This window comes from Dipteris shenzhenensis, chromosome 6 (genome assembly GCF_047967505.1).
Source record: "Dipteris shenzhenensis isolate YYH24624 ecotype China chromosome 6, Dip_SZ_1.0, whole genome shotgun sequence".
Classification (NCBI taxonomy): Eukaryota; Viridiplantae; Streptophyta; class Polypodiopsida; order Gleicheniales; family Dipteridaceae; genus Dipteris; species Dipteris shenzhenensis.
In genome coordinates this window covers 43641072-43655081 of record NC_141601.1, presented here as the reverse complement: position 1 = coordinate 43655081, position 14010 = coordinate 43641072, and the positions used below count along the sequence as shown (strand labels likewise).

Genomic DNA, 14010 nt, shown 5'->3' with positions numbered 1-14010 from the left:
CGAAATCTGAAATCTCTCACCCCTTACCCCACCAATAAGTACCTGGCTATGGGCTGATCTGTACAAAGAGGAAACACCTCTGATCCAAACATCAGTGAATCCAAAGCGTAGTAGGGTGCCCTCCAAAAAACTCCAATCTACTCTGTCATAAGCTTTTTCAAAATCCAACAGTAGAATGGCAAGATTCTGGCCACTCTGCACGGCCCACTCTGAAGCTTCCCAGAAAGAAAAAATGTTATAAAAAATACTTCTGCCATGCACAAATCCCGTCTGAGTGTCGTGGATAAGATCAGGGAGAAGTGGCTGCAATCGGAGGCTGATAGCCTTGGCCAGAATCTTGTAACAAGTCCCCAGAAGTGTGATAGGCCTCCACTGGGACAATAAATTTCTGCTACCTCCTTTTGGGATAAGGTGGATGAGGCCCTCTGTAAGCGATTCAGGCATCTCGCCAGAGTCCCAAATGGCCTGCAACTTTGACCAAACTGTAACTCAACCAACTTGTAACTGAACCAAACCTGTAACTGTAACTGAACCAACAGTCAAACCTGAGGTCAATTTGGTGGATTAACCCACGTTATGGTCTATCTGCCATGTGGAAAATTTACCAAACCTCTGAGCCACATGTTAATTGCACCTAACCTTGGTTAGATGCTATCTACCACGTGTCAATAGTAGAGCAAGAGAGAGAAGGAAGACTGAGGTAGAGAGATAGACTAGTGAGAGATTAGTCTGTGGAGAGCAGCTTTGCATTCTGTGGAGGGAGCTGTGCTGCATTTCGTCGATAGAAGGTGAAGGGAGCTGGTCGTTGGAGAGGTTCTGCGAGCTTGTAGAGGCGATGGAGTCCAGTTTTGCATGCGTCTCCATTCATGAGCTATTGGCATGGAGGAGCGTGGGAGCTTTGTTGATGGAGATCCAAGGCTGTAGGTGGAGCGTGAGTGCATGGAGCAGCCGCCTTTTGATGGAGAGTTGTTTGAGGTGTTGTGGGCTATTCCATGAGAGTTTCTTGCCATGGCTGTGAGTGCTGGAGCAGCCGCCTCACTGGAGCGTTTGTAGGCACTTTGGAGGAGGTCGTCTTTTGTGATGTTTCCTAAGGGGACATTTGTCCTGGTTAAGGGGTCCTGTCTGTATGGTTTGTATCATGAACTTTAAAAATCAGAGATTTGAATTATGTGACATGAATTATGATGCAACATAAATGATGAAGTTGCAACTTACTGTTAGCTTAGGAAGACCAAGAGACCTAAATGAGCTATTTGGAAGTCAGGCCTCCCTGAAAATCATCCTAAACAAAAATAGAGGCACACGTTGAACTGTCTCACTTTTCATCAATTCAGCCTACAATATCTCCAATATAGCTGGGACCTAAGTGCATTACTTGGCATATATTGTGTGCTAGAAGTTCTTGGCTTATGAAGTCATCAACTAGTTGAATGATGATGACGCATCAGAGGTTTAGATCAACCTAATATATTTGCAACCAGAATAAGACGTTCAAGAAGAATGTTTTATTGATTCAGAAAACTAGCCCTGCAATTGCAGCATCCACCTGTATGGCTGCTTCTGAAATGGCTTCCTTGAAAATAAACATCAGAATTCAACATCATTTTGGACTGTAGTGGGGATCATCTCATGCTAGAATGACCACAAGCCTTTCTTTGGATCTGGACCAAGGACGCTTTGTTTTCAGAGGCTTGTTCTACACACATCATTTAACCATCGTCCTCCCATTAGGTTTGTCTTTAGGTCTGAATAAGGAGCTCTACCTTGAGACTTTGTATACATATGTAGATTGAAACATACTGCGAGTTAAGCTGTTCAAGAATCTCTATTTTCCTGATGGATTACATTTATTTATGTGGTAAATAAGGGAAAGGTCCTCACTTTTTGAAAGAATGAATCCGCCAAGTAAGAAGACAATGAGAAGTGCAAAAGAACCAAATGTTTGAGCCACAACCATGGTCCTTCCGACAGAACCAATGAATCGGAAAAGTCCAATGGCCATCTGGTGCATTAAAAATAGCAAAAACACATATCGGAAAAACCTATGACAGTATGTGTCAGTGATTCAGTCAAGTTTGGCACAACTAGGAACAAGACTGAACATACATTATTAAATTGCAATAGTTGAATGCCATAAGCATGGGATAAGGACTTCATACTGATACATGAATATGGAATACTAAGCAAACGAAAACATAAATATTACTTACCTTCCAGCTTGAGGTGCCAATCCTACTACGTAATAGACCATGCAAGACCACAAAATTGATTCCAAGAGTGAATATGGAATCCGCAATATCCAGCTTGGTACTGAAAAGGCCCAGGAAGGATAGAAAAGATTGTCCCTTTGCTTATAAAAGACTGGAAGGCGTGCAACCGTAATTGCCATCTCAGATAAACCATTAAACATCATGTGTATCAATGAAAAGAAAAGTATGCTCAAGTAGAGGTTCCCATCGCTTTCATCTGTTGGATGGATTCTTGTACGTAAAAACAAAGTTGCAGTGACAAGTGCCATAAATCCCACCTGCCCAATTGAAACAACAGAGTACTAGGACATTAGAAAACTGGTGGGATAAAGATTTTCAAATATTATACGTGGTCCAGAGACATGCATAGGGTACCTGTGCCATCATTTTAATCCCAAATTCGAAGTTAAAAAAAGTCTTTCTGTCCGAACACAGACTTACCCATTCAGTTAGGCCATGTTACTATTTCAATGCTTACAGTGACTGGTGGAGCATTTTGTGTCAAAACTACTCTACAAGGCTGCAGAAATATTATAGATTCAAAATAAACACCTTAAAAGCCTGTAAAGTATCATGTATGATTCTAAGTTCAAATTCTGTGATTCATCTATAAATCATTTTAGCAGAAACTAAATTTTTCTCTTCACAAATCAGTACAGTAGATTTCAGGAAGAACCAAAAAACTGTAGAGAAAATTAGAGATCACCTGGCATGTTCGGAAAATATAGAGGAACCGGTTCCGCAAAATAAGTAAAATTTCTCTTTCAATACAAGCTTTGAAAAGATCCCATTTGGGCAAAGCATATCTTTTCTGAACAAGTGCAGCTGGGTGACTTTTTGACTTATCGTAATGTGTCCTTAAGTAGTTTTTCAGTTCCGCTCCAACTTCAAATTCCTTGAATGCTTCAGACATACTGGCCACAGGTATAAAATTGTAAGGTCTGTTCCTGTCTGCCCAGTATTGCGCTTGATCCTTTTTTGAGGTGACCTGCAGAACATAGTTGTTTACCCTATGAATCCATCTAAGCTGAAGTAGGTACAACATACACTAAAGAATTGTTATACCTCTTGTAAGAAGTCAGCTAGGCTTTTCCGCAGAGGAATCCTGAATCCAAGGGACTCAAAAAACTGTAATATCCTATCCCGTGGACCAAGGTATACAATGTATCCTTCAGATAAAAATATTACATCATCAAAGAGATCAAATGTCTCAGGTGCCGGCTGAAGCAGGGCCATCAATACAGTGCCTTGCAGCAAGTGAACAAAGTTGCGTATGCACTTTACGATCTGATAGGTGGTTGAACTGTCAAGCCCAGTAGAAATCTCATCCATGAAGAGAGTCTTTTTGGGTCCAACAACCATTTCCCCTGCAGAAAGAATATTTTTTAATTCTTAAAGTAGAAACTTGCATAAACATGTATAAAATTTGTCCATTGAGATTAGGTCTTAGCAAGAGACCTGTAGTCACTCTTTTTTTTTGACCGCCAGAGATACCCCTCAGCATGTCATTACCTACAGCTGTGTCAGCACAAATTTCAAGGCCAAGCACCTTCATAATGTAGTCAGTGGACAAACTATGCTTTGTTCCTTCCACTGCCATTGCCTGGGAAAAAGCAGATGAGTTGAGATGTGGTTACAAACAATTAATATGAACTCTCATTTGAAAACTCTTAATTTTGGTTCTGTAAGGGCATGAAGACCTTCATGAATGCATCAATATCAGGATCTGGATGAATGTGGATTTCTCTCTCTCGTTCAGCCAGTTCTATCATAATATCTGATTCATCAAAACTATTAAAAAAATCATACACTGCAAATCAAAAAATGAGGCCAAAAAAATTCACGTTATGCTTATCCAACTTGGCATACAATTTCTCATGGCTATGAAAAACTATAAAGAAAAATAAAACGCACCATGTTTGAATCCAACACCTTGACAGCGGGCAGCAAAGTCTAAAGTTTCTCTCACTGTAAGTTCACCAATATGGTTGTCATTTTGACTGATGTATGAAGAGGTCCTCTGAGGCACAAATTCTGAGAAAGTATGACCATTATAGGTAACTGTTCCAGTGCACTGCAATTGGAGTCTGCTTTAAGTATATTATCATCATCATTCTCAATATCATCCTCTTCATCCTCATCAATACCTAAAGATAAGGATACAGAAACAAAGCATATACTTCCTATGAAGCCATGTGGACATAAATTACTAAGATTGCATGAAGGGTCTAAAAGAACACTCTCTTTGAGAGAGAAAATGATGTTTTTAATTCTGAATCATATTGTACAACTGACAAAAAAAGCAGATCCCATTTGCAATCGATGCACACTCAAAGGCTGCACCAAAGGGGGGATGTCACGAAATGGAGAAGTGGATAGAGGACAGTAACCATAAGATAACATGATGCACAATAGCCCTACAATGTACAACTACCATTAGCTCTTGTGGCATTGTGATTGAGAGGTAAAGGACTCTTGTATGCACTTGTGACATGTGGACTTGGGGGACTAAAATCCCACATACAAAGTGGTAGATGGATGACTCTTGGATATATTGGCTTGTTGAAGACCCTCCTTCCATCCATTGGCCTTTTGTTGGGAGGAGGCTAGCACGGTTATGGGAGGAGGTGTGGGACCCTTTGTATCTGGTGCTCCTATTGTTGACACGTGGTTCCTTGTATTGCTTACATGGTATCAGACCAGGGAAAAAAGCCTACAGACTGTAGAGACTGTTACAAGTGAAGGGCATGTGTTGCTAGCCGTAGCTGCATGTTCATGGACCTTTAAGGTGGCCCTGGAGCGGGATTCATGGCCTCTATACCCAATGCATCCTATTGTTGACACTTGGCTCCTTTGGGTTGCTTACAATACACAAAAATCATCATACCGATGGGATTGATGCCTTTATACGAACATAGACCACTCTACCCACATACTTGCATATTTAACTAATTACATTAACATGAAACCATAACTATCTATTCTAGCACTTTCCCTCCAATTAAAGTTTAATGTCTATGATACATAGGTGTTCTTTGAGGGAAAGCTTAAATTTTAACTATGACTGCCATGTGCATAATAGTTCTCAGGAAAAATGCAAAATTGTAAAGTGGCAATGCCTTGGTGAAAAGTGTTAGAACTAGACACCCCATTCATTTTTATATGGATCCAATACATTGTCCCCTTTGACACATGTCATGGAACTTTTCTAGGTCCTGACTCCCCATTGCATATCCACTAGGGAGAGGGCTAATTCCCCAACAAGAGGTTAGACAACTGATCCAGAGTCCCTCTTTGTTTTGATCCCAAGATAATTGATAGAAAATATTGATGTGCTTCACCTTTCCATAATATTTTTGATTCTTTGCTAAATAAAATGTGACCGTGTTAAATAAAAGAGTATTCTCACAAGCATGCTTGGAGAATGCTAGCAATATTCTGCTTCTATTGTCGACAAAGAATGCCCTACATTTTGCTTCACCATATACTATGCAACGTTGATTGAGCAAGAATCTAAAACTAGTTATCAACTTTATCTCTTTACATTCATCCCAAACTACATCCATTAGGGGAGATTTTTGGTCTCAAAAGGGCCTCCACTTAGTGTTTCCTAATTTCAAGGGATTAGTTAGGGATTTGAGATGTACCAATGAGAGTGCTCCTTTGTGTGGGCAATGGTACATTGAGGTGTATAAAAGGACATGTTGAGCATTTATGGGTGGGGAGACCTCTCACCCATGGTTTAGACCTGTGATCTTCACTCCCAGCCATTAATTTCATCTACAATCCAAGGGACACATTCAAATTTGTGGTGGAACACTCGAAGCCATTAGATCAAGGTGTAGATCCAATGGATACCATCAAAGGATAGAAGGATCAAATCTAAATCCTTGAGGATCTAATGGATGAGATCAAAAGAGAAGGGGGCTCATTTTCAGCCATCCACCTAGAAATAGATCTAAGGGTGGAGATGCAAGAAAAAGGCGCTAGAATCCGGGCCATTGATCTCAAGGAGATCCAAGGGTGGAGATGCAAGAAAAAGGCATTCAAATCCGCACCGTCCATTATGCGCCTGAATCTCAACCGTTGATCTCAATGCCTCCATCTACACCCTCCAAAATGCAGCTCAATCTAGGCCCTTCATTTGATCTTTTAATCTCCACCATTAGATCTATCCAAGATCTAATGGTCCACAACAAGTGGCGACGTCTCCCCAACCTTTTCCAGTTTAGAGTCCACCAAAGGTGCCTCCCACCAAATTGAGCGTCCTAGGCCTTTGATTTATCCACCATCCACCTTCATCTAAGGGCCAAGGTTGATCAATTTCAAAATAAAGGTACCCATGCCAGTTGAGTAAATGCTAGGGGACCCTTAGCCCATGGATTACCATAGTGGATTCATGAAAGATCATAGTAGTAGGGAGAGAAGAAAGCTAACACTAGGAATGGAAAGGAAAGATAACAAGCATAATGGAAATGAAATGGAAAGAAAATGAAAGCAATGGACAAGTACTCACATGATACCAAAGAGCTTGATGTTGACTGATATGATAGACAATAGACAAGTACAACACTATATAGTGTGACACTAGACTCTAGAAAGCCATAGTGTATATAGGATAACTCCCAATATGACAGGTGGCATGTCTAGGACTCACTAGACTATAAAACGACACCTAGACCACCTAGAATACTCATTTTGGACTCACTTTGGCTTCATATTCCAACACCCCCCCATGAAGGCAAGGTGAGAGACTATTGGAATGGAACCAAGAACAGAACATGACAATGACAGTCATCAAACTGTTCACCCTATGTAACTCAGAGGCTAAAGTCTGAGCGTGTTCAGAGGTTGATCCAAGCACTCTCATGGCTTGAGACTCAACATGCTCAGAGACTCAACATGCTCAGAGACTCACGTCATAGCATGGCTACATGACCAGCTCATAGGTCTAGGAATACACCACCATCTTGGAACTCGGCCAGGCCTGATAACGGGACCTATCAAAGCCAATACATATGGCTCCCACAGTACATCCCCCCTTGGCTTCATAATAGGACATGTTAGGAAGCCACACACCAAAAAATAGGAAAACCAATACATCTTTTTAGGAGGACTATCCAAGGTAGAGGACCTTTAGATGCAATGCAAAACCAAAAATTCTTAATACATATCATTTTAGGGAGACTACCCAAGGCAGAGGACCCCAAAATAACATCAAGCATGTAATAATAATAAAAATAGATCTCTTAGAAGTAAGAGATGTCCTCCAAGTAGCTAAGGCACATGTGTGCACATCCCTGCGAGTCGATGATGAATGTTGATGAAGCGCTAGGTAGGAATGTCCCAAAATATGTGTCGGTGATGTCCATGGGGTAGCTACATGGAGCAATCACATGATGACTCTTAAAATGCCGGAAGGAGAGTCACCAATGTCAAAGTAGAAGCCTCAGGTACCACGACCAATCGGGAAGTCAATCAATGCGAGGTACTTCAGACACCGATCGAATAAGCAATGTTGAAGAAGTCACTTGTTGATGTAGAGTGGTCTACATTAAGCTCGATGTAATGCACTAATCAGAGAGATCACTGTAGTGGAGTGTGTCAGAGTAGTATCGGAGAACTCACATCTAGCTCGGGAAGTCTTCACCAAAGTTTGGAGTAGTCATGTGAAGGAGTCACTGCAATGTAATGTCAAGAACTCAATCAAGTGACAGGCAGAGAAGATAGAGGCAGCGTGGAACTTCTTCATGGCAGATAGAGGTAGAAGGACAGCAGCTCCAAGAGAACGATGGGCAGAATACAGGCACCAACTTGCGGCGGGCAGCAGATCCAAGAGAATGTTGGGCAGAAGGAGCAAATGGTGGGCTGGAGCAGAGGTCAAAGATGAAGAGGATGGACAGCTCCACGTTGAGCTGGCTGCATCATACTTGGGCTGTCAAATCACTGAGCTCTAGAACGAAATTCGCGCGCAGAAACAAATTTCGTCACTTCTTGCAAGGGGATGAAGAGGATGGACAGCTCCACGTTGAGCTGGCTGCATCATACTTGGGCTGTCAAATCACTGAGCTCTAGAACAAAATTCGCGCACAGAAACAAATTTCGTCACTTCTTGCAAGGGCTGTAACTTTTCACAGAAAGCTCGGATTGCAATGATGTAAAAACGAAATATGTAGTACTCAAGGTCCTGTACAGCTTTTTTGAAGACACGGAGTCATGATTCTGCTTCTAGATCCAGATAGAAGCGTCACATCATCCACAGGTCACAAAAAGATGTAGCTGAAGGAAGGAGAAGAGAGGTGGTAGATCATGGTGTGGAGAAGAGAGCTCAAGGAAGGAGAGAAGAGGGTAGACTTCCAAGAAGGAGGAGGTAGAGTAGCTTCATTGGCCTCCCTCACCTCAACCTCTTAGAAGGGAAAGGGAAAGAGAAAGCAGGGCTAAGAACATGGCTCTGATACCACATGAAAGATCATAGTGGTAGGGAAAGAAGTAATCTAACACTAGGAATGGAAAGGAAAGATAACAAGCATAATGGAAATGAAATGGAAAGTAAGTGAAAGCAATGGACAAGTACTCACATGATACCAAAGAACTTGATGTTGACTGATATGATAGACAATAGACAAGTACAACACTATATAGTGTGATACTAGACTCTAGAAAGCCATAATGTATATGGGATAACTCCCAATATGACACGTGGCATGTCTAGGACTCACTAGACTATAAAACCACACCTAGACTACCTAGAACACTCATTTTAAACTCACTTTGGCTTCATATTCCAACAGGTTCACTTGGTCTTAGCTTAATCCATTCCTTATGAGGCCCTTTTGAGACCCCAATTCTCCCCTAATGACAAGATACCATGTTATGTGGTTTCCAGCATCTTTTCGATATGAAAGTTGATGCTTCGAGATATCTTTGAAGACTTGAAAATTCTCTCCACCAATTTCCAATGATGCTTAATGTGGGTGTGCCGTACACTTACTAACCAAGCTTGATGCATAACTAATGCTTGATCTGGTTGCTACCTTCATATAAATGAGCGTGCCAACCACTTGTTGATACATTGTAGCATACCCTCTCCAATTTTAAAGCTACTACAGGGACATGTTTCAGTTTTTTTGTCCAAAATGTAATGTACTTCTATGATTTATCATCTCCATACTATTGCACGGTATGATGAGATCATCCACATAGACTACGTTGATTGTCAAATTTCCATCAACTTCAAAGCATATATATCGTGATCTTCTTCACCTTTGATGAATCATTTCAACCTAAAGTATCCATCAATCTTGGGTATACCAAGCTCATGGAGCCTAATTTAGACGATAGAAGCCTAATTTAGGCCAGAGATTTTACATACCATATGTTTTTTTCCTTCTACCTCAAAATCTGTTGACTGTTGGATGCAATTGTCTTCCTGAACATGTCCATTGAAAGAAGCTGAATTGACATCCACGGATGAACATACAAGTCCAAAGTGCATGCAACTGACAATAGCAGTATAAGTATTTTGATTCTAATTGCTGGTGCAACAGTTTCCTCAAAATCCATGTTCTTGTTGACAGTAACTTTTTTGCAGACAACATTGCTTTTGTATCTTTCCACTATGCCAATGCTGTGAATTTCGATTGTGTTCACCCATTTGCAAGCAATAATATTTCCCCCTGGAGGTGTTTCCACAAGGTTCCATAACTTGTACTTCATGAAATTTTGCTGTTGATTAGAGATACATATGAAGGTGTTTGTTCGTCATTGATCTAAGTTCATTGCTTCTCCTTTATGTTCAACTGCATACATACGAAGGTGTTTGTTCGTCATTGATCTAAGTTCATTGCTTCTCCTATATGTTCAACTGTTCCAACTCTTTGTTTGGATTAAGATCCCAACTTAAAAAATAACAATGCTCACCCCACTCCCCCTCAGCCCATAGTTGCATGCTCATTCAGTCTGCTATCTTCAGTCTCACAGAAACCCCCATAGTATACTCAACATCACCCTAGTCTAGTGCTGCCTATTGCTCAGCCTCATTCTTTTGATCCTGCTCAGGCCTGGTATCTAATCTGTCACACTCCTCCATTTTCAACTCTAGAAATCTTTACCAGTACAATTTGAATTTTGTGTGCATGTAGCCCTCTGTCTCTTTTGGTGCCCTCAGGATGTTCTTATAGTGTAAAGGCTGTTTTTGGGAATGATACTTACCCATGCAGTTTATCCAGAGATATCTGCAGTAATCATTCTGCGTCCTCGTAAGACCTCAATGCTTCAAGATAAGAGGTCTCGAATGTCCACCCTAAAGGCCATAATGATGATAACCTACGAGGTCAGTCGTTCCTTGAAGCTCTTGAGTTTGTAAATCTTCGATGGGGGAGCGATTGGACCAAGCTTTTGTTCTTTTCTCAATACGTCAAACAATTTTAGCCTCAAAAATCTCCGCTGCCAGCCCTGCTTAAACTGGCATATGCAAGTTAAGGCCCTACGCTCATTTGACCTGGAAATTCAGAACCCATGGCGCTCGTGTAATCTAGCCCTATGCACCGTCCCAGCGGCCCACTGATAGACCAGCGAGCTACATTCAAGGTTACAGAGGTATTTGCAATGCCTTAGATAATGGAGCATAGATGATCTCTTCGTGAGTTTCCCCGCTAGAGTAGACGTGCGGAACTCCATTTCCCTCACGCCATCCAAGTTTTACAATCTCAACTTATACCTCTTGTACTTATGCGTAATTAGGTCCAACGCCTCAAACAATGAGCGTTTAGCGGCCTCCTTTTAGCCACCCTTGTCCAAAATGTCTTAATAGGAAAGATTATTTACTTTGCATTGCATGCCAGACCTTTGGAGAAAAAGAAAGGTCGAATATTCACCCGAATTTCAGTCTCCAACTTCCCTGCTAAAGCAAGGAGCAAGGTTGATTTTCCGGCACCTGGAGGTCCTAAAAGCAACGTCATTCTGCAGCATGCAAAAAATCCCTTGAGTTTGGCAAGATTCAGATGCGATATTCAATCTGTAATAGCGACGTACGAAGCCGAAAAATATTGAAGCCAACCTCCCGGGTCTTACGACTCCGCTAAGGTCTCTTAGAATCGGAAAGTCTCGCTTCTTCGATGGTAAGGCATTTATCGCTGATAGAAAGCTCTGCGACGCGCAAAGAAAAAAATGTCGTTGTTAGCTTGCCTAAGCTGCATGCAGGTCGTTCATTTTTCTGAGGTCAGTTTGACAGTAATTTCAATGGACTTCTCGCTATGATGATGAACTTGGTGCCACCTCAAAAGAATTCCGCACGAAGTTGACAAGCGTAGGCAGAGCTCGAGTCCCAACGTATACGTCCGCATTTGCAGAAAGGTTTTCGAAACGTACTTCAACCGTCGGTAGCTCTATCCCTACCCTGCATGATCATTGCACATGATCGAAAGTTGAGAGGTGTTCCCATTCCACAATTCTCGGAATCACGTGTCATGACCAGAAGATGACCTGTCGATCCTCTCCTTCAGGCGTTTCAGAAGACGCTCGTTGTCCTGCTCAGTGGTGGCAAAAGCTTTCTCCAAGACTCGCTTCCGCTGGGCTTTTCGCAGGCGCCGGACATCCACGGTTGCTGGTGCTGGTGCTGGTGCTGCATGCGATCGACGAGCGGCGGAGTCGACGTCGTCTTCCTGGAGGAAAGCGGTGTAGAGGCGATCGTAAGCGGGGAATTTCTCGAGGGCGGCCCATTTCAAGGCTTCAAGGTCGTCGTCGTCGTCGTCGTCGTCGTGGTGGTGGTGTTGGAGGCTGGAGCGTGAGGAGAAGGCATTGGAAGGGCTAAAAGAGAGGTGACCGTCAGGGAGGGATTGGGCAGCCATAGCAAGGGGGAGCAACAAGAATGGCAAGCATGCAAAAGACGAAGAAGATGAAGAAGATGATGAAGAAGATGATGATGAAAATGAAGAAGAAGAAGAAGAAGAAGAAGAAGATGATGATGAAGAAGGAGGCAAGATTTCAAGGGCCTTGTTTTTTTTTTTGGGGGGTTTGTTTTGAACGCCACCTTTCAAGTTCTACAACATCAAAATTGAGAGACACCACTGGTCACCCTCGAACATGAGTCGTTCCCTCAAGTTCTCATCAACAATGCCCCTCGACCTTTTCCCGGCCCCCGCACCCGCCCCCGCACTACTGCCCTCTCGCATCACTCTCCAACGCGACACCATGCTCGACATATTTTCGGGCAGCGACATGGGTCATTTGTATGCTTCTTTATTTTGTCGTATAGGCACTGCGTCTGGCATCACTTTCCAAAGTGACGCCATGCTCGATATGTCGACGCGCAGCAATGGGTTATTTGTGCGCTTCTTTATTTTTTCGTATGCGGAACTCAACCTTTGCCGGTGAAAACATAGCCGAAAAGTGACGCTTCTTTATTTTGTCGTAACTCAGCCTCTGCCAGAAACACAACCGAAAAGTGTATTGCACATTTGTGCAAAAGGGATGCACGTTGGTGATTGAACCCAACACTATTCGATTGTGAGCTTGCATCACTACCACTCCACCATGCATGTGCTTGTGCACATTGCTGTGCACATATATCCACATATGTAGACAAAGGTGTGCACCTACATCTCCAGCACCGAAAATTTGGCTCTAGCTAATTGGGGCACGTTAGGAGTACATACGACAAACTAAAGCAACCAAGAAATAACATTAGGCTGTCAAGCATGGTGTCACGACATGTCGGGCATGGTATCTGTATCGTAACACCATGCCGGACATGTCACCCTGGCTAAGTGGCACCTCAGCCACATAGGTAGCCTTGTTTGCGCCACGTGGTACCCCAGCCATGTATGCACCTCCACATGGCCGTCATTAGGCTAGTTTGTGCCAGCCAGTTTCTTGGCTTGTATTACTATCAGTTTGAGGCACGCTTGTAAGTATTTTAAAGATGATCGAAATTAAGGAATGGATACTCATTTACCTTTCTTGCTTACCTTCTATCGCAAGTCTTTCTATGTTATTACGTCCCAAAAGTTGGTGGAGATGCTTGGATAGTCATGGATGCAACCCAACTGACAACTTTGAAGTCATTTCACCTCCCCCTCAGATCACCATTGAGATGCTTGCAATGCTGCTTTCCGAGTTAGTGTAATTGAACATGCATGCATGTGGTAAATCTCATAGCACACATTTCTTCACAACACATTTTGAGTTTGGGGCATGATTCACGTGTGTGTTTAAAGCCCTTCATTAGCAAAGCAGATGATGATATTTTCTTATGGCTTGAATAGTCGGAATATTGACGTTGGTCAAATGCTTAGCAAGGTGAGGAAATTAAGCCCTCATTCCAAGGACTTGTAGTAATGTGGTATCATCAACTGAATAAAAATGTCAAGGATTCTTGGCCACAATTGCAAGCAGTTCTCTCGAAGGCATTCGAAAATTCTGACATAGTCATCATGAATGCACTTACACAATTGCAAGAGTTGAAGTAATGCTCAATAGAGATTGTGTCGTAATTTAGGGTAAAGATGCCGCACCTATTACTTTGTGTGGACCCAATCATGATTAGATCTGAAGATATTTTTTCTATGGCCATGACTATTTTCAACACACGCAAGATCAGAGGCCAAGGTCGTTGAACGAGGCGCTACTCATTGCTCAACACATTAATTCAATTCAACAAAAAATGGTATAAAATTCCAGTTTACCTCCTCTCTTGCCTATTCCAACATCCAATAATTTTCCTACACATATGGAAATCAAAAGCATCATCGAAAATTAGCAA

General features: G+C 42.2%; 1 protein-coding gene across 6 annotated transcripts in view; it reads right to left on the bottom strand.

Moving 5' to 3' along the window:
• Positions 1-11210, bottom strand: part of ABCG31 (pleiotropic drug resistance 3) — a 52401-nt gene extending 41191 nt beyond the window's left edge. For 5 of the 6 annotated variants that reach the window (XM_087375714.1, XM_087375717.1, XM_087375719.1 and 2 more), the window contains exons 1-8: positions 11126-11210; positions 4164-4323; positions 3950-4026; positions 3708-3852; positions 3315-3616; positions 2956-3237; positions 2211-2527; positions 1882-2042 (exon numbers count right to left, since the gene is read on the bottom strand). In XM_087375714.1, coding sequence (XP_087231840.1) covers positions 1882-2042; positions 2211-2527; positions 2956-3237; positions 3315-3616; positions 3708-3852; positions 3950-4026; positions 4164-4323; positions 11126-11209 — 1528 coding nt within the window. In that variant the 5' untranslated portion in view covers position 11210. The remainder of the gene's footprint in view (positions 1-1881; positions 2043-2210; positions 2528-2955; positions 3238-3314; positions 3617-3707; positions 3853-3949; positions 4027-4163; positions 4324-11125) is intronic. The other variant, XM_087375713.1, reaches the window with a different exon arrangement.
• Positions 11211-14010: the final 2800 nt, after the last annotated feature.